At 41.5% G+C, this 20,414-nt stretch overlaps 1 protein-coding gene across 1 annotated transcript in view; it reads left to right on the top strand.

The window, feature by feature from the left end:
• The first annotated feature begins 12,158 nt into the window (after nucleotides 1–12,158).
• The window catches only part of pcsk2 (proprotein convertase subtilisin/kexin type 2), a 28,854-nt gene continuing 20,598 nt past the window's right edge, over nucleotides 12,159–20,414 (top strand). Inside the window, exons 1-4 of the mRNA XM_076742353.1 lie at nucleotides 12,159–12,697; nucleotides 14,560–14,664; nucleotides 18,979–19,092; nucleotides 19,544–19,652. Coding sequence (XP_076598468.1) covers nucleotides 12,512–12,697; nucleotides 14,560–14,664; nucleotides 18,979–19,092; nucleotides 19,544–19,652 — 514 coding nt within the window. The 5' untranslated portion in view covers nucleotides 12,159–12,511. The remainder of the gene's footprint in view (nucleotides 12,698–14,559; nucleotides 14,665–18,978; nucleotides 19,093–19,543; nucleotides 19,653–20,414) is intronic.

Here is a 20,414-nt window from a genome sequence, read left to right on the forward strand (position 1 = left end):
ACTGGTTGAATTCACAATATTGCACATAGGAAATATTGGCACAGGTTATGTACACTGATATTGCACATGAGTACATTTCAGCTTCATACAGTTTCGTGTGTGTGCATGTGGCTCAGTGATGATGAAGAATTACGTCCCCAAGTTAAGTATTGATGATTTTCATGTTGTTCCACTTTCCTTCCTCATCTCAGTGGTCAACTACATTTCTGTCACACCTGAATAAGCCCCCTTCTGGAAGACAACCCTCTCCTCACCTTTCTCGTCCAAGGAAACCAACTTCCCTCCATCCTCTGTTCCCCCTATGTTTTGCCAATCACTGTGGTTACCAGAAATCTTCAGGAAAAGGCTAGTGTGTGTGTGTGTGTGTGTGTGTGTGTGTGTGTGTGTGTGTGTGTGTGTGTGTGTGTGTGTGTAGGATGATTGATGTGGGTGTTTGGGGGGTTAGCAGCGTGCAAGAAGACCTTCAGTTATGATCCAAGAGATGCTTTATACAGAGCAGCAAACTGTCTCTATTTGGCTAATAAAGTTTTTGTAGGTCAAAAGGTCATAAGGTCAAGAGACCCCATTCCGTGACTGGTAAATAACACACCAACAGTTAGATGGACACCTCGTCAGTTTGTTTTTTTACATGCCTGCTGGGTTAAATTATCCTCATTACCAAAAACGGAAGATAATTTTACGTTTTTGCTTCTGGATGAAAAACTTGATGTCATCTACCTGCCAGATTTCCAGAAGACTCAAAAACTGTAGCTCACCCTATCATTATCATTAAACCAACTTTGAGTTACATGATCATGTCCCAGACGTCCCAGATACTTCTCTGCCTTGTCTTCACTTCCTTGAAACATAAATAATGCATGTGTTTGGGTCACACATGGCTGGAGGTCTTGGAGAACGCGGTCTGCTTTGTTTGATGCTTACATGTCACGACATTGTCTGCACCTTGCAAAGAAAAACACATGAAATCCCAGCAGAGGCATGCTTTTCAGCGTGTTTGCATTATGTCAATGTGATACTAAAGGGAATTATTCCCTGTATTTCTTTTCCTGTATTTGCATTCGGTATAGAACCTTCAGGAAAGCTATGCAGTTTCTCTCAGCACAGGCACACTGCTTTGTCCTGTCTCAATATGAAAGTATGCTGTTAGGGCACTTAGTCATACCGAATGACTGTTCTCTCATATGTAACCAAAAGGTGGGGTTTGTTTTATCCCTCCCTGTCTCCCTGCATCAGGCTGACGGATTATTTGGGGAGAAGAGAAATAACAGGCCGTCATTCCCTTTCGTCCTACTTTATGGAGTCGTGGAAAGCTTCCATCAGAAATCTTCTATGTCCTGTCTTCAAATATTTTTGCAGAGGGGTTTTTGCGAAACCCTCTGAGCTATGAATAGACTGAGTGTTTGTCATGACAACCAGTTACCCATTACAAAAGCAGTGAGGCTAAGTAAGGCAATTAAGTGGTGAAACAAAATTGTCTGTTGGAGGATTTCTCAGTGTGTTTTCTGCTCACATACAGCAGAAACACACGGGAAAATATTCTCGAGTGAAATTGTATTCAGGGACATTTGCTGCATTGTGCTTCATTTCTATAATTTCCTGATATTTTGTCTGTTGCTGACGTATACTTCTGTCGCCTGTTTTCGGCTTAAGCAGCCGCAGCAATCATACAGCAATGTTGTTTAATTAAGTAATCAGCAATAATACTTGCCATTGGATGGGCATTGTTATGCACAACAAGTGGGAAGAATTGCCTTATTTGGCTCATTACGTTTACATAATGGTTGTTAACGCTCTCTATTGTAAGATAATAGCCCAAAATTGAATGAATATATTTCAATGAAATGAGACTGAATAACAATAAAAGATATATTTGCTTTTCCAAGCTGAACAGTGACAGTGAACTTTGATCAAGGAAAGATTATTTACAGGGTCCTTTAAGCACTGCAGCTCTCATTTTGAATGTCGCATCTTGGTGCACTGTGTCAGCACACTGTGCCTGGCTGTGCGTGGTTCCTCTATTAGGTTTCGTCACTTTTCTTTCAAGTTGCATATCTCAGTCTTGCAGCCACCGAAAGCTTGTCGCCAGAGAGTGACATGACTGACAGTGATGTAAAAAACCTGCTGTAATAGAACTTCTCATTATGGAAAAAAATGGTCATGTATTGCTCCATTTGTTAAATGTCAAGCAAACAGTGTGGTATAAACAGGGCACACACACGCACACGCATTGGAGCTATTGCTGCATGTAGCTTGGCGGTTATCTGCGTCACCACATGTACAGTAACCTGAGAATGACAGATGAGTGTGAGAGTACAGTATGTCGGAATAAAATTATATCCTTCTTTGTACAAACCACCTGCCTCTGAGCCATTACAGGTAGGCAGGCTGTCCTGGAGTACATGTTGTTGCTTTAAAGAGACTGTGGGCAGTTTATAGACGAGCCAGGTTTGTTAAGCCTAATGGTCCTTGTATTGATTGGCTGGGGTATCCTTGCAAATCGCAGGGGTAGAATGAACAATGAGATTCTCATTGAGGATCTCTGAATGCATTTCAGCTCGTAGTTTTATTGACCCTGCTGGAGCAGCCAGCGCGGGGTTTATTTACACACTTTGCTTCACGGCCTATTTTTTACAATGGCATGATGGATATGTGAAGAAGGTGTTGAGGCAAGTATTGCACATCACTGTACAGCTGACTGGTTATAATAAACAGCTTTTAATAATGTTGAATACAGTGTGGCTATGGTTAGTAACGTTGTGAACTGAAAACAATGAAGCTATTTGCAAATAAATTACTTTTACTCTATTAAATAAATGAGGCCACACTGAATAAATTAATCAGCACAGGACAGAACTGCTAATTAGCTGTGCTGACTTCACAGTCAGTAGGCAGAATGGCAGGCTTATCGCTTAGCTGCTGTCGACTCGGTGCAGCCACTGAGCCGTAAAGACACTGTGGCCATCACTAATCCCAGGCTGGATCAAACGATGCAGGTTCTCACATCTGTGTTAAGAGTCTGATGAAAGGTGTCAAACTTCCGTGAGGGTCCCTGCTGCAGCTTGTGTGCACGCTGTTAACCCGCAAAGAACATAATGAGAAAGAGCCACATGGAAAAACATGCTCATCCACACACATAATGCACATGCAAACATATAATGAATGGCTTTTTTACACAGCATCTCTCTGCATCCAGGGTAGCTTTTGTTCATATTACCTGATGCTTAAATGTCAAGTGGCGTCAAATATTTGTGCCTACATTCATGGAAATGTTTACTCATTATCACCCTTTTCCTCAGACAATCTCCTCATTCATTCATTCCCTCCTCGCTGTTTGTTTGCATCATTAGAGTAATGGTGGATCTTTGAACATTGCTGAATTGCTAAAGCACATGATACATCACTAATTGTTTGTGGCACAGCCATGTTTACCCTGTGTGGCCTATGAAAAATATCCACTGTTTGCTCTCTTAATGGACTATGCTCTTTGGCTGCTAATATATAGGAAAGTACTGGAAAGATGCTTGGAAACCTCTGAGATACCATTACCATTAGCCCTAATGTTCTTTTAAAATGGAAAGAGCATCAGAGCCCACACACAGAGACTGCAGTGTGCTGTTTAGACTGTTTACATGCTACAGCCCCATTGCCATCATATCCTGCCAAGGTCACTTGGCCTGTCCCCTTCCTGAAGGCACAGACTCATTAGAAATTAGCCTATTAGCAAAACAGGCACACTTCTGAAGCCGATGAGCTGGCGTTGAACATTTTACTCTTCATTCCCAACAATCTTACTATTTATTTGGCTAGTTGTAGCTGCGTAGTCATGATATACAATCTCATACGTTAATATTTGGATTTTTGACAAAATAAGAAGTTCACACACAGCTTCTAATGGCAGATGGAAAGGATGACCTCTATCACTAATACTACAATTTCCCGGTAAGTCCAGTTTCCTTGCACACGTACAGTATGTCCAGACTGAGGACATGGAGCTCAACAGGGTCTGTGACAGTGACCTTAGTTACATGGTGATTATTTCCCGTTGTGCCTCAAAGGACAGGCTGTCTCATCAGACTCTAAAAGGCATGCAACGTTGAACACGGCATTGTCAAACGTCACAGCCCGACTGAAGCTGATAATTGCTCAGACATCAGATTGGAGGTGGCTGACTTCGCTGACGACTTAATGAGCATATGAAAGGAAATGGGAAAGTTGGCAGTGCTGTAGCTGAGAACCAGGTCCAGCTCAGGAGGCTTGATTAGAAAAATTAACTTTGAGGTAATGTTTTCCACAGTATCCAATCAAAATCATCAGCGGCAAATGTGTTTGAGGTGTATGACTCTGGCATGATGTGGGGCACTTGGCATGATACACTAGTAATAGCAATTAAACCACTGCAGTCATGACATCAGCATCGTTTCTGAACACACGCTAGGTGTGAAAGCTCGCCTCAGAGATGAGAACTGCTCATCCACCAACTTGTTGTGAACTCTGAAGCACCCGCTCATATCATTCAGCTGATCACTGTTGTGCTTTTGACAAATCATCCCATTATGTGACACAGAGCGGTAGCTGCTAGTAAATGGGCTCTGCTCAAAATATAACTCAAACAATGTCGTACTTTCCCACCTAAAACTCAAGATCAAAACACATTTTCCGTGCTGCCAATTTGATGAAATTACAGTGGCAACAATCAAATTACTGTAGCTTGCAGTGTGGTGTGAATGTATTTCATTAGCATCAAAGCAGGAACCCAAAGATCTCCTGAAAGAAGAGAAAGGCATAAAATTATAGGATGAGGTTCATATGTCCCAGTAATTGGAGTATCACAGATTTACCAAAAATTTCTGAAATGAGCAGAAAAGAAAACAGCACAGTCTGTAGATCCTCACGTTATAATACAGATGTTGATATTGTCTGGCAGGTCGTGAAAGATGCTGTTTCCCTCAAAGTCAGAGTGAGTTTGCTAATTAATCAAATCAGACTGAATAGCAAGTGCATTCATTAGGCAGCACAGAATACTCACCTCGAAATGAGTAATACACAGAGACAAATAATTATTGTGATTATGCATAATCTTTGCCCACACAGTTGTTTTCTTTTCCAATTAAACAAAATTTATGTTCGGGATATGCTTTGAATAACAAAGCAGGTGGTACCATTCCTCTCGCTGCACCTTGACTGCTGTTTGCAAGGAAAACTGTGTGAGAACTGCACTGCTACAGGCAGCAGTGGCGGATTGTTTTTCAGGAAACCATTAATAATATAGGACATTTTTCCCTATGTTGGTGCTAATCCTTGGCATGAATCTAGTAACTGTATGTTTCATTTATACAGAGATTTATAGAAGGAGCTGGGCAGAGAGAAGATTTGTATTTCATTTGTGGAGAAGAAAACAATTCCAAGGTTTATCTTTCCAGCTGTTGAATAAAACATGACACTGCTGGTGAAATTACATTATGATGAGTTGTATGTTTATTCACTGCTTTTCAGAACACACATTTTAATTGTAAATGTAGATTATTTGTCTAAAAAAAAGTTTTTGGTGGCCAGTCAAGATCTCACATAATCTGATCTCACCTAATGTGAGGTGTGATTTTTACATAAAGGGTGCTTTCAGGCAGCTAATGGCTGCTGCTGCCTGGCAATATTGATCTTCTGTGTGTTGAATCTGCAGCCTGTCCTAACCAGAAAAATGACTGCATAAGTCATATGCGCACGTGTGTTACTATGACCAATATTTACATCTATTGTTGGGCTGCAGCCTCTAATATGGAGGCAGCTGCCAGCTACCTCCAATTCTACTAGCCTGAACAGCACAGACTGTGCCATCTATGATCTCATTACATAGCTAAGATCAGCATGTTGTAGCTTAAATGGGGGAAATGATTAGCAATATGGCACAATTACCATAGAAAGTTTTGCTAACTAGTTGAGACATCATAAACTCTGAATACAAGGAGCATAGCTGCAGCTGTTCTTCCTCTCCTTGCCACCGTGTTTAAATGGAAAACAATGCCAGTGTGATGACCCCAACAATAGACGACTCGCAAATCCAAGTCAAACAATTCCAATTTAACTGACTTGACGAAATGCAGAGCAGAAAATCAGCCAGGCAAAAACACAACTCAAACATTAACAAGAAACAAGAGGAATATAAGAGGGACAAGACAAACACAGTCTGGCAACCAGGAAGTGGATCACCAGGACTATATATACAGAGGAGCTGATTGGATGATTGAACACAGGTGGTAAGAGAAACTGGTGGGAGACTGAACAATGACCGGAAGTAAAACACACAGAAATGCACGAGAAACACTTCTACAAAATAAAACAGGAAATGCACTCAACCAGAAGCCATGCACGATGTCGCAGGAAGTGGTGATGGCAACCACTCACTGTATGTACTGCTGCCTAGCAGCGCTGTTTTCATGACTACCACATGAAAGTCAAGCATATTGTTTACGCAACTTCCCATCTTGTAACCATGAGCTGGTGGGCCCACTTGAAGGCAGCATAAGAACCTTAACAATGGATCACATGACACATTAAAGTGGTCACTCATAGTGACAAACCAACAGAGTTATCAACCGTTGTTCCCGTTAGCATCCTTGTTTTGACTGTTTTGATTTCTCTGCATGCAACTTTAATGTTTGGTTCACTCTTATCACTCGTACACAGTTGTTTTCAGCTGGAGTAGATATCTGTTTTCAGTAAAAAAAAAAAAAAAAAGCTCCAACAACCCAGTGAACATTACCTGCTCAGTAGCTGGCAAAGTTAGTGACAAGGCATTGAATGTTTAGTGACCAGTTAGTCACTAGCTAGTGGAGCATTTAGCAACTAAAGAGTCAGGTATTTCCAATGGGAAATGAATGTGAGTTTCTTATGAGTTTATTCAAGCCAAAGTTTGGATATTTTCACGGTGCCAGACAGACAGACTGTGAATATGCATAGTGAGTTTCACTAATCATATAGTTTGCAGCTGCATGTCGGATATGACGTGAAAGTTGCTCACTGTGACAATGAAACTTACCTGTTCACTTCATGAAAGACAACATGATGGACTTTCTGAAATACTGCAGCCCTTTACACTTTATATTATGCTTGATGTAGCTCAAGGCGAAGCAGAAGCACAGGCAGGAATATCAATTGTGTCCGTATTAGCTAGCACCCTGCAGGGAGAAAAATCAAAACACCACAGTGTAGTGCTAGACATTATAAATGAAAGCTGTGTGTTGTGGTAACATGAATTACATGTTCCCCACTTAGCAGTCTTTCCTGAGACTGCCTCAGTTCTGCAGGGGCAGTGTAAACAGCACTTACATGGCAACAGGACAATTTTATGAGTGAGGGGACAGGAAATGTTAAATGATATACAGATTTGCTGAAGGAGAAAGAGAGAGAGAGAGTGGGCAGAGTGATATAAGAGCTGGTGATGAGCGAAGAGGGAGTGATGAGTTCAATTTAATCTTCTACTGTGCTGAGTTGTGTGCTCCATGACAAATTGAGCCAGTGTTTCCACCTGAGTTGGCCTTGCTGCCTGCCACACCTCACAGCACATCAAGCCCAGCATAACCTGGTGTTGTCCCTCTGCTTGCTTGTATCTGCCTCTCCAGCCAGCCTGATGGAAGTAATAGATCTGTACAACGCAGTGTTATGTCCCAATCTGCCTGTAGCGTAGCTGGAATTAAATCCTACTTCCAGTGACTTTGGCAACTTCATAGATAGATTAGTCTTCAATATCAGAACCAGGAGACTTTACATCTCCTGTGCACACAGACCAAAGCTTACATTTGCCATGTATCAATTTTTGGTAAGGAGTTAATATTGATTATTACATTACAGCATGTGACTGCTTGCATGTCTCATGTCGAGACCACAGCCGAAGTCACATTGAAGGATCTAAAGAGACACTGAGGTAATGATATGTCATCACCTGTCAGCCCTCTGTCATTATGAAGGCCAGTGTTGTCTGTGGGTTTTGATATCCGTCTAACCGTGACGACGACATCTTATCTCACAGAGCCAGATGCAGGCAGCACCTTCCTATGATATAGAGAGAGAGACAGACAAAGAGAGTGAGAGAGCAAATGAAACCATTAGAAGCACAGCTCCTGACAATATCCGCACTGCAATCAATAGGGATATAGTACCCACAATCCCCCACTCACTCAGAGACATCCCGTCCCACAACACCGGCTGGCTCTGATGGAGCAGTGTAGGATAGAGCTGCCTCTGAAACGACAGCTTACCTACAGGGAGGGATAAGAACGTCCTTTGGCTTTTGTCTTCTTATCTCTGCCTCTCTCTGTGCTGCTCTTAAGTTCGGTGATGCTGAGAGAGAGGGAAACTGCATTTTCTTGGCTCACTTGCAGGTCTTTACTTGACGTTTCCAAAGTAAGTTTACACTAGCTTGGTCTCGGAGCGAATGTTTGCATTTTAGCGAGCGTTGGCTAAATCAGCATCTAAGAGCAGAGGAATGGGATCTCTCTTTAATCATCAACTATTAATAAACTGAATATAAAATGCATAACAACTGCATGCTTTGTTGCAAATGTATCCTGTGTTTCTGGATTGATTTGATTTATTGAAAACGCTACAGTGCAGGAGTGAGATATCAATATTGTCTGTGAGAGCTAGTGGACTGTTCCAGTCTAATTGAAAGGTTGGTGGCAGAGGTCGCAGAAGCTTTGTCATGATTTTGTGATGCTTGCGTTTTGGTGTGTGCGCGTGCATGCTTGATTGTTTGCTGAATATCAGCGTGCAGCTGCTGGTCTCCTGCTCTCGCTGAAACTTATAGCAGAAATGCTGACAGACAGCCTGCATCCCCTCCAGCCTCGGGCGAGTATGAAAAATTAAAGATCCATGTTGTTCAGCTCCTCCTCCAACTCTGCCGCAGATACACATCCATGCATTTTAAAAGCTCCATTAATGTTAGGTCATCTCTGCACAGCCCATCTCTGCTATAGGGTTTTCTAATCATACAATATTAAAAAACACTGTAAAATACCCAATTTCCAACAATCCCCAGAGCATGAAATAAACTATCAACCATGATATTTTCATACTTGGAACAACACTAACTGCAGCCATGTGAACACATTATTACTATTATTATGGACTGTTCAGTTTCCAATGAAATTAGCAAAGTACATAACAAAACATTACAATGATTTTAATATTTAATGGAATTGTGCTATGCCTCTTAAAGGTTTTTAACGGTATTAAATAAAAGATTCCTAAGCCATTAGGAAACACTTGACATTTGGCAGTCATCCTTCAAATACTTAGTTAAAATTTCAGCATTCAAATCCCATTTTCTGTCTCTGTTTTAATCAAGATGCACCCTACAAATGTCACTGCAGACATTGTGCAAGTGAACTTTCTAAAACTCAGTGTACATGCATCTGTCCACTGCAGACTGCAAGACTCAAAGCTTCAGAAACAGCATATACGGTAAGTTGTACCTTGTGGTTTGGAATGAGGCCTCAAACTCAGATCTTGAATCAACAGAGTGAACTGGTAAAAAGCTGTGATCATTGATAAACAAATATTGTGTGCTGAATTAATACAAGTAACACCAGAGCACTGTTATCAAGTCATGGGTCCAGCTAATAAACCCACCAGCATTACCACACTAAACTGAGCTAATTTGTTTAAGCAGCATTACCTCTTGTTCTGCTCTCAGGGGAGATATTATTATTGTAATTGTGATGAGACTCAAGAAGCTCAGTGTAAACGTTTCACTTCACACAGACCTCTTAAAGTCTTTAAGAAACAATTTAACATTGGCTTGTTTGTTGACATTGCCTTTACTTGCTCATTAAAAGTACAACACAAATGTTTCCAACAATGTTCAAACCCACAGGAATTCACAGTATGTTTAATTTGGTCGCCTGTCAATGGCGTCATGTCCTTCTTACCTCCTCTAGTTGCTAAAACTTGCAGGGAAACACAGGAAACACCAGATAATACGTTAGAGTGAAGAAGAAAGTCGGCAAGTGTGACTGAGAGTACAGTGAATAAAACTTTGATGCATTACTGTCTGTGAACATTACTGCCTGAGTCCTGTCAGATAGAGTTTCATCAGCAGTGGTGGTTGTTTCAGAATAAAGACAACAACTCCCATGATCCCATGCTACTTCACAATGTCATCAGACTCCATAGCGGCAGAAATGACAGAAATTCATTTTCATTAGACAATATGCTCCTAATGTAGGTCGGTACACTCAACATCAACATACCATATTTTCCATCAGGAACAATTTGTACTGATGAATATCATTATGAACAGCTTGATTATATACTGCACAACTGAATGACAGGATTTCCACCATTTCAAATTGAATCCATTTCCTGCCATAAAAATTACAGGCACACCTGCCGAGAGCTAAGGTGTCGCAGTCTTTGAGTATTACTTCACACAGTGGGAGATGGAGCAGTTTTAAAGGCATACAAACGCCCACTCCTCTCACAGCATAAACTGTTTGGTGATTTGTTAGAAAATCCCCTCACTGTCTAAAAGCAGAATGTGCTGGAGCTGTTCTGTGCAGGTTTTCCAGACATAAAGTATGTGATGAAGAGGAGACGGTACATATGAATCAGCAGTCAGAACAGGAGCGTGGATCAGTCACGAGGGCCCGACAGTGAAGAACGGTGTACTGATGGAGAAGCAAAGGATGCTGGCTTGCCCAAGCTGTATAAATAATCTCTGAGCTGCAGAATTGCAGGAGTGTGGGAGGAGGTCTGCAGGGAGCACAGAAACAGTGATTAGTAAAGCGGATCCACTTATAGAAAATCCACCTTCATTATTTTTTCCAGACTTCTATGATAACTGATCCACGTGTTATTGCGCTCCCTTGTTACCACACCTTTCAAGTCATATTATGTAACAGGGACCATTGCACGTGACAGTGCGCCATTATGCTAATAGATTAGCATCTTAACCAGGTGCATACTGACTTAACAGAGACGAACACGTGATATACAAAACATGGTTCATAAAATATGTGTGTGCATATTTTATAAGGCTTTGCTTATTCTCTCCATTTTATCTCACTTTTCACTGGACGAGTGAGATATTTGACTGGTAAAACTGCGAAGCATGAAAACTAATAATGTCTCATCAATGTGGAGATGAGCAGGACTATTTTTCGTCTTGTTTTTACTTCTTGTACAAGAACATTTGTGCTTGATCCTTAAAGCATGCAACTACTTTACTGAATTGTGAATTTTAGGGGCGGAAAGAATGAATTGCGACAGATGACAACAGAATTTACAGCAATATTATTCCAAATTGGAAAAAATACCCACATGTTCTTGTGCAAGAACCCATACAGAGTTCTGTTAATCGGAGAACCTGCTGATTTTTAAATGGGCCACTGAATGAAAGGGCTCAGGGGGAATTTTATTTTAGCTGGGGCAATGAACTGTAAAGACTACTAGCAACTGCCAACTGTGCAGAAGAAAGCATATATGGTCCTTTTCCGTGTGCCCTGTCTATATTAGCTGTATCACACTAACACAAACTGATTTCTCCCCCTTGCCTCTTACTTTCTCACATATGCACATTACTGTTACATCAGTCCACAGCAGCCCTGTATCCCATTTGTGTAACATAGAGCAGCAGGGAAGCAGGGGAGCTGCGATCTTTTAATGAGCAGCCTTTGTAAGTGAAGCCTTTTTTGCAGGGCTCCTTCCAACAACCTGCTGTTCACATTCAACTGACCAATTACTGTCCAGTGGGACTGTTCTTACATTCCACTACACGAAGAGGGTCAGGCTGGTCACAGTACAGCTTACAGTATGTCTAATGTTTCAAAAAAAGACCCTTAGGCTGAGTAGTGGATTGTAGAATATTACTTATAGGAATTCTACATAAATATGATAATTAATGGGGCATTCCTTCAAAAACGTCACCATGTGCTATATATGGCACACTGGCGCTTAATGTATGCACGTGTTTTTCATTGGGATGAGGCCAGTGCCTATCAGATAATCAATGAAATTCCCATCAACTGTGAGGACGATGGGAGGAATTCTCCAAGGTGCTGAAAAGTGTCCCCGAGCGCCCGAGCTCATCCGGGGGAGGAAACAACGGGACACACCCGCCGGAGCCCATTGGTACAACGTCACGCGCACAAAGTACCCGAGCGAGTAAGGTAAATGAATTACGGATGAGAGGAGGAGGAGGAGGAGGAGAGATAGAAAGCTGAGGATGCAGGTTTGGCTCCACACAACACACAACCTCCCCAGTCGAACCACCCAGCACGAGCGGCCACACCGCGGTGAAATCCAACTTCCAGTGGTCTCATCAGCTGACGACGAGGAGATGCGTCCGCAAGAGCTTTGATTCGACCCCTTTGCATCCTCCTCCTGCTCTTCTTCTTCTTCTTCCTCCTCCTCCTCCTCCTCCTTCTCCTCCTCCCGTCTCTAGCGAGGAGCATCCCGCACACAGATTTTTTCACTCCGACGGGCAGGCAGACAGGCGGATTGACACAAACCAGACACGATGCGTGGATCTCCCCGACATGGGACAGCAGTGGGATTTATGGTGCTGCTGAACGCGCTGCTGCTGCTTGCGACGCAGGCTGCAGAGGGAGTCTTAACGGACCATCTCCTGGTTCAGTTGCATGAGGACGCACAGGACGAGGCGCACCAACTTGCAACGCAACATGGGTTCCAGAGTGCCCGAAAGGTAGGGATGCTCGGCTAAATTTGTCGCGCACTGCTGCCTACACAATCTGTTTTTCCTTTGTTTCTCTCTTGAGGGAACGAAACTTTAATAAAGGCTTTATTACTGCAAGTAAGATTATACAGATTAATTACCAAAAAATTAACATATTTAGCTGCCTTTGTACTAATTCTCACCATCAGAAATAGTCTAACATATTTTAGTGGGAACAGAAGCAGCCCAGAAGAGGAAATACTGAGAGGCTTCTGAATGTTTTCTTTTGGTTTGACTTCATTATACTTTTGCTTAATTTGATGACGTCATTCCTACTAAAACGCAGGCCCTGTTAATAGGTTGCCCATTGGCCAGTGGCCCCTGAGGATGGAAAGCTGCCCAGACCAAATTCATTGACATTTGTATTTCCAGACACATCAAATTTCAGTGTCCTTTAAAGCGTAAGATACTTTTTTTTTTTTTTTTTTTAATTTGGTGAAAGGTTATTAAAAAAAAAAACACAACATCATCAGGGGTTTCTCTTGCACCATGAAGCTGTGGTCTCATCCTTGGGAATATGATGATGATCATTGTGTGTTTGCTCACTAAGGCTATTGGTTATTTACTTTCTGGATTGTTAAAGGGAAGCACCATGACATTTATGGAAAAAGATGCCTTCCTCTATCCCTCACACACACACACACACTATTATTCACCTTGCACATTGTGACATGGCTGTCCCTGCAGACATGGCATTTTACTAACCTGAGACACAATCTCTCTGTAAATAGCTCAGCAAATGCAGCACACATCACATTAAAAGGTGTAACAAACCATTTACGGCAGACCAGTGGAAATAATTCCCTGACAGTGTGTGTGCCTTGTCACATGTCAAAATAAATGTGTGGGTGAAATTGGCTGGAGCCTTAGCTAGTGAGGCGTAGCAGTGAACAGAGGGGAGTCTGCGCTGCTCTGAATGAGGATTTTCTTTTTTTAACCTCCACAATGAAAAAAAAAATCCCACACTGGTTCTATCTGTAACTCATCATAATGTGATATGTGGTTGTGCACCAGTTCTGTGACTGCTAGTTCCTTCTCTTGTTGGCACTAGCTCATCCCCCCATCTTCTGCCTCCCTGCCTCCCAGGTTATGTAATCGGCCGCTATATTTGTCTTAATGGGATATGCACCATTAAACAATGTCTGTGTCATTTGAATTATCTCCTATTGTTGCTTAATTAACTAGACCGGGACACAGAACCAGGGCATACATACAAATGTGAGTACAAAGAGAGAAAAAAGAGAGAGAAATCTCCGATTAGCTAATATATTTACTAAAGGAGCATTCAGTGCAAGTGCAGTGTTTGTGTTTGCTGTTTTGCAATTTGCATCGCATATACCAGCTTTCATATGTTTGTTTTGGCAAACAATGGTAGCATTAAAGAGCAAGACAAGAATAATCCTCATCCTTCCACAAGAATTCCTTTTCCACATTAGATCTGACAGGCACATCTGAAAGCATTTATTTTGAGGATTGACCTGCACCCTGGCTGTTACTAAAACATAAGGGGGTCTTTAATCTGTGCATGGAGCCGGAGGGAAAGCGCTGGATGATGCATCTCATTTGCCTGCCCTTGTGATTTATTATGGTTGATTCCAGCACTGCTCTCCAGTGCCTTAAAATAGACCCTCAGTGAAAGCCAAGTAATCAGTGCCCTTGTACCCACCTGGAGGATGACCCGCTGTCCTCCTCCATTTATGATCTATTGTATTTGCCATTCACTCACTTTCTGGTTGCTGCCTCAGTATTTTTTCTCATTGCCGCTTCTGCTCCTGATCCATTTTCCCGTCTCACTCTTCTTCTTCATTTTTTTTTTTTTTTTTTTTACCCAGCTTCCCTTTGGAGAGGGGCTCTTTCACTTCTATCCTCAGGACACTTCAAAGAGGCGGAGCAAACGCAGTGCCCACAGCAGATGGAGGCTCCAAAAAGACCGCAGGGTAAGCATAAACACGGAGATGCACAGTGAGAAAAGCCCACTGTGTGTTTCCTGTACGCATGTGCATCGAGTGGCATGGCTCCCCTTTCACTTTGCATGACAATGGTTATTTTGAGAGGAGTATTCATGCAGTGCAAAATCAGGGCTTTAAGATTTCAGTCAAAAAGCTGGATGCACACGGTTTGCAAAAGTCAGAATCTTGAAAACAACAAAGGTATAAAGGAAGCAGCTCAACTAGGACAGACATCAAAAACCAGTAGATGAATGCAGAACTTATAAAAAGAAGACAACATCATGAGAAAACACATATTAGTCAATAGCATTATAGTATAATATTAAATATTCACAAAATGTAACAGCAAAAAGAAAACATTATGTTCTTCTTTCATGCACAATAATGACATTCTGAGTGCAGAGTCAGGAGCACTGATCCCCAGTCACTGTCTTATGATTTCCACATTCATAATAACAGCTGTCAGGTCGAACAGTGACTGATATATTGCCAGCAGTAATCAACAGGAAATCACTCCTCCAGGCTTCCACAATGATAATAAAGGACTGTTTTCATTCACCAGCCGAACAATTAAAATTACATTGTGGAAAACATAAAATCTCTGAAACCTGGATAATAATAAGTACATTTTATGCTATAAAGCTGTAGTTGATATATGGAATAAAAGGACAGAAGCTGTTTGTTGCTGGTCGTTGAGATAAATATGCTTAAAGCGAGGCAAGGTCTGGTACCTACAGATACACTGTGGACATACTGTATTAGTTTCATAAGCTGCATCAAAGGCCCTTGCTGCGTTCTGACTTTCTTTCTGTCTAATCTGTCGAAAAAAGCAACTGTGTATTTATCACAAAGCAACTCCAAAGTCTGTTAAATGCTGCTAGGCTTTGCTTTCAGTGATAGTTGTGTTTTTTTCATGTGTTTCCTTATTATTTTCCATCACTATTTATGTTTAAATGCCTTCTTGTGAAGTTTTTTGATTGGACACGTGATAATGAAGTAAGTCTTGCTGTAGGTGTCGCAGTGGTACTTCACTGCATTGCAAATAAAAGAATGATTTTAAATTAAAATAACATGAGTTATGTTTTACTATGCTAATAAGATAAGATAGACTTTATTTATCCCACAATGGGGGGAAATTCACACATTCACAATATGCTTTTCCATTGTCAACTTATATTTATATTTCAAGTGCAGTGACATTTGAGTTATAAACTGTCATAATATGTTTGCTAATATATATTTTCTGTGTGTGGATGGAGTGATAATGAGTGATGAACATTTTTAATGAGTACCTGCATACAATTTGTTACCCTATCAGCATAATAGGGCTGCACCTTTGGAATATTTTCATTAAAAACTAATCTGCTGATTATTTTCTCAATTAGCCACAAATCATTTGGACTACAAGGTCAGAAAATATTAACACAAATGTCCATCACAATTTCCCAGAGCTCAAGGTGATGCGCTCTAATTACTTTTCTCTTTCTGACCAACAGTCCAAAACCCAAAGATATTCAGTTTAGGTTAATTTAAAATTCTCACATTGGAGATGCTGGAACCAGCCAGCCAATTGACAAATTATTTCAGCTCGACTTCATAATCTGAAGCACAAAGAGCTGCTGTGTCTTCAAGCTCTTATCTAAATCAACCAGTTTGTCTGTGTGCTGAGCTCTGGCTGTTTAGCTCCGTCCACTGTTGAAGGCGGTGAAAGTGGAGGTCCTGCTGCAGACAATCAACTAACCTCTCTAATTGCGGTTGTGAGAGGTGCTAATGAAAATAAATGCGAGCCACTCCACCGAGCTAATGCAGCTAATGGAAGTGAGACAGCAAGGACATGGGCAGGTCTATGTTCCAGATGCTGGGTTTTAATCAGATGCTTGACATGCTCATATGCGACACTGCAGTTATTGATTTCTGTGAATCTCTGGAATGGATGGGGTCAGCTAGTCTGATTTAATGTTGCCTGTTTATCATTCTGAAGTGTCTTCCTGCCATCTTTCAAGGCAGCACGGTGGGCATATCAAAGTTTTACAGCTGCAGTTCAAAAAGGAAATGAAGTAGTAGGACAACAAAATATTATTTTAAAGGTTTAAGTAGTCTGTTAAATGATTTTTTTCAAGTTTAAATGAGTCATTGCACACTCATTTAACATAGTTAAACTCATGTCTAATTGAGTAGTGGCACTGAATGTACAGTAGAGTGTGTTGGATGGATTTCTTAGAGTCCCAAGAGCCCCGTCCTTTGTTGGACTCTATTAGTGGAGCATGTTGACCCACTTCTGACTCACCCGCTATCGTTTCCTTGTATTCCTTCTCTATGCTTCCTTATCCTGGTCTTCTCTTGTCCTTTTACATCTCACGTCTTACAGTGATTTCAGATGAGATGTCTATTCATCTACACATCCGTGCCTTCACCCTATCAATCCATCCATTCATTGTTTTTGTCTCCTGTGTTTGTTATGTAAGACAAATACATTCCAAATCAATTTAAGGCATCCTGGGAAGCGGCCCGTGAGGTAAACAAATAAAAAACAGAAATCTGAATAAATCTTTTGTGAATGAGCAGCATCCTTTGACCCTGAAAGACACATGCCTGGGAAAGCCCGGAGGGAAATGAGGATGAGGAGAAAGGAGAGAGACAGCGCAGCTCTTTGATTTGAAGTGAACTGAAGCGTTGTGAGCAGGCAGTGGGCAAAGGCAGAGAGTGATGGTGCTGCATGGGCACCGTTTGATGTGGTGAGTGGGCAGTATGACATGCTGTCTCAAGGGAAATACCAGCTCTCCTGCCAAGTGATGGCATAAATTGATGATGGATTGGAGGGGGTGAAAGGGAAATTGTAGAAAGTGCTGGTGGTTTCCCTCTGAATGTGAAGGAAATGATGTGACGTAGCGCAAAGGCCAAATCAAAATGAAGAAAAAAAAAAAATTGGTAACATTGGTAACATGACCATTTTGAAATCCTCAAAGACAAAAGATAAATATGCAAATATTGTGATTGATTTTTTTCAGGACTGACTTGCCATTTAAAGGACTTACTGACGTATTGATTTACAGTGTGTGTGCCTCCTGATTGCGTAGAGTATGCCATAAAGGAAAGGTCTGGATGAATAGGCTTTGGCCATTTTAAAAGGCCATCTTAAGTGCTGCTCTGCCCTCTTATCTGTGGTGGTAAACACAATGGACAAAGCCTGTTCACACTACAGTGAATTTGCTAAGGGTAAACACAAGAGGAACATTTAGTGGGACCCATTTCCAAAAATGTAGCTTTGAAACTATCAGTAATGTATATATATATATAATTATTATGAGCACCACTATAGGCATAAAAATAGAATTAAAAAATGTCCAGTTTCCAGTATTTCCAGGACACCTAAACACACACGAAGAGACAGAGAGAGACAAAAGGGCCTATAACCCTTTCAAATGCTGTCATTGTCCTTGAGAGCTTGATGACAAGCATGATTGTTGGTAATACATTTCAAATTGAGAGCTTCACTTCAGGCTTGGTTTGAGTACTGTAATAGATTAAACGACCCGTCCTTCCTTTACCTCTCCTTAACCTCTGCAGTTTTTTCCACATATGAAGGTGCCGGTTTGATGAAACCTCACAGCAAAACCTTGCTGTTGTTCTCGCAACTGCGGACGGAGATGAAGGCGGTGAAAGACTGTTTGCTTTGTGGCTTTGTTTCTGAATGGAACAGAAATGAAAATACAACATCATTGTCAAAGACACACAGTCATTTTAATGGCAGCCACCAGCTAATCAAGCACCAGAATTTGGCTGAAGACATTAATCCCCATCATTTGTATGCTCTGTCCTATGTTATCTGCTTGATAAACGGCATCGTGGCAGCTTTCAGTGAGCATTTGTAATCCAAAACACAGCTGCTCATCTTTGTCTTTGATGATTCAAAGAAATACATACATATTTGCGAGTGTAATTGCTGTGGCTTTTTGTTGAAAATGGACCGAGAGGAGAAAAAAAAAACTCTTGTGTGGCAGGTGAGTTTGGAAGCCTTGGCTCCAGCTGCAGCCCCTCTGATTAGGGAGAAAAAGAATAGCCCTTTTGATTTACATGATGCTCTGCCTTCATGCTACAGATGAACACAGCTGGGTTTGCTGATTTCCTGTGCGCAGGGCAGCACAAGCCTACATCTCAGCCGTCTCAAGAAAACCTATTTTGCGCTGTTGTGCACCTGGATTTCATTTTGCTCTTTGTTCGGTCCCTTTCTTAAATATTTTGTGAGATCAATGCAGACTTTACGCCTATCATAACCTGGTATTTTTTTGTTTTTGTCCACAGGTGAAGAACGTCTTTGAGCAGGAGGGTTTCAGTCGTCAGAAGCGAGGCTACAGAAATATCAATGATATTGAAGTCAACATGAGTGACCCTCTATTCACCAAACAGTGGTATCTGGTGAGTAATCAGCCAAGCAGCTGTCTGCATGCTGCCTGACCTTTAGAACCAACCCACATTCTTCCACCTTAATTACTCAGAGGCCAGGCATATTCCCCACTACTTTCTGAATCAACGTTGTTATTCATTCTGTAATTAGCCTGGCCAATACTGCCCGTGCCATCTCATCACCGCATTCATGCCGCCTAGTTTCCTCCCCTCTTGTTTACCCTAACTGGCAACCGTGACTTTTATACCGTGGCGAGCTTGCCGTCATTCATCTGCCGCGTGGGATGAGTGTGCCGTATCGCTGACATTTACTTCCCCTTCTTCTCACCTTCACGCTCCCACCCTCAAGCAGCCTTCCCTTCACATATACACAAGCAAATCCGCCATGTCGGCTGGTTTTCTAATGCTGGCTCACCTGGGTGCCATGAGTCATGGATGTTCTCCATGTTGTCTGAGTGTTTAGATAAACACAGGCCAGGCAGACGGGACCCCTGGGCTGGATCTTAATGTGGCTGAAGCTTGGCAACTGGGCTACACGGGCAAAGGAGTTACAATCGCAATCATGGACGATGGTGAGTGTAAAGTGCTGCTGTTTCTTACCCATTTGTGGTGTCTGAAAGCACTCAATTATACCTACATATATTCATCAGGCTGATTTAATTAATGACTTTGTGTGTGTGTGTGTGTGTGTGTATCTGTTTAATAAACAATACGATTAATGGGGATAAAAGATCACTTTCCAGAATAAGTATGTTAGTGTATAATTTATTAAAAATGATATGTGCTGGTTCAGATTGATTTGTCTTTCTGTGTTTAATGAGACTCACTAAATTCAAATTTGGAGACCAAGTTTTCCAAAGGTTACATATCAGTGTGCAGTGAAAACCATGTGTCTACAAAACTTCCCAATTTCCAGGAATATTCTCTAATAAAGAACCTTTTAATCCTTTCTGTATGCTTCAGAAGTGAAAATCACCAGATATCTAGTTAACAAGAATGCTTTTTATTGCATGCTTTGTCAGCTTTTGTTCTGAAGAATCAGTGTTACTGTATCGCTGCTAAAATGTCAAAGAGTTGTAGCCAGATGTGACACAGATGTGAATGAAAGGCCTTTGGCTACTTCCTGTCTGGAGGACAGGACTGTAGGCAGCTTAAATGTGCACAGCAGCAACTAGTAACAGGAAAGTTATTGGTGGTGTTGTGTAGGAATGAGGTGTATAAATTGGTAACTACTAAAAATCAACGCATACAATATTATAGAAAGAAATTGGATGGCAAGTTTGACTTCTTAATGCCACTCGATACGTCTATGATATACTGCAGTCTAACCTCAC

This window comes from Chaetodon auriga, chromosome 11 (assembly GCF_051107435.1).
Source record: "Chaetodon auriga isolate fChaAug3 chromosome 11, fChaAug3.hap1, whole genome shotgun sequence".
Classification (NCBI taxonomy): Eukaryota; Metazoa; Chordata; class Actinopteri; order Chaetodontiformes; family Chaetodontidae; genus Chaetodon; species Chaetodon auriga.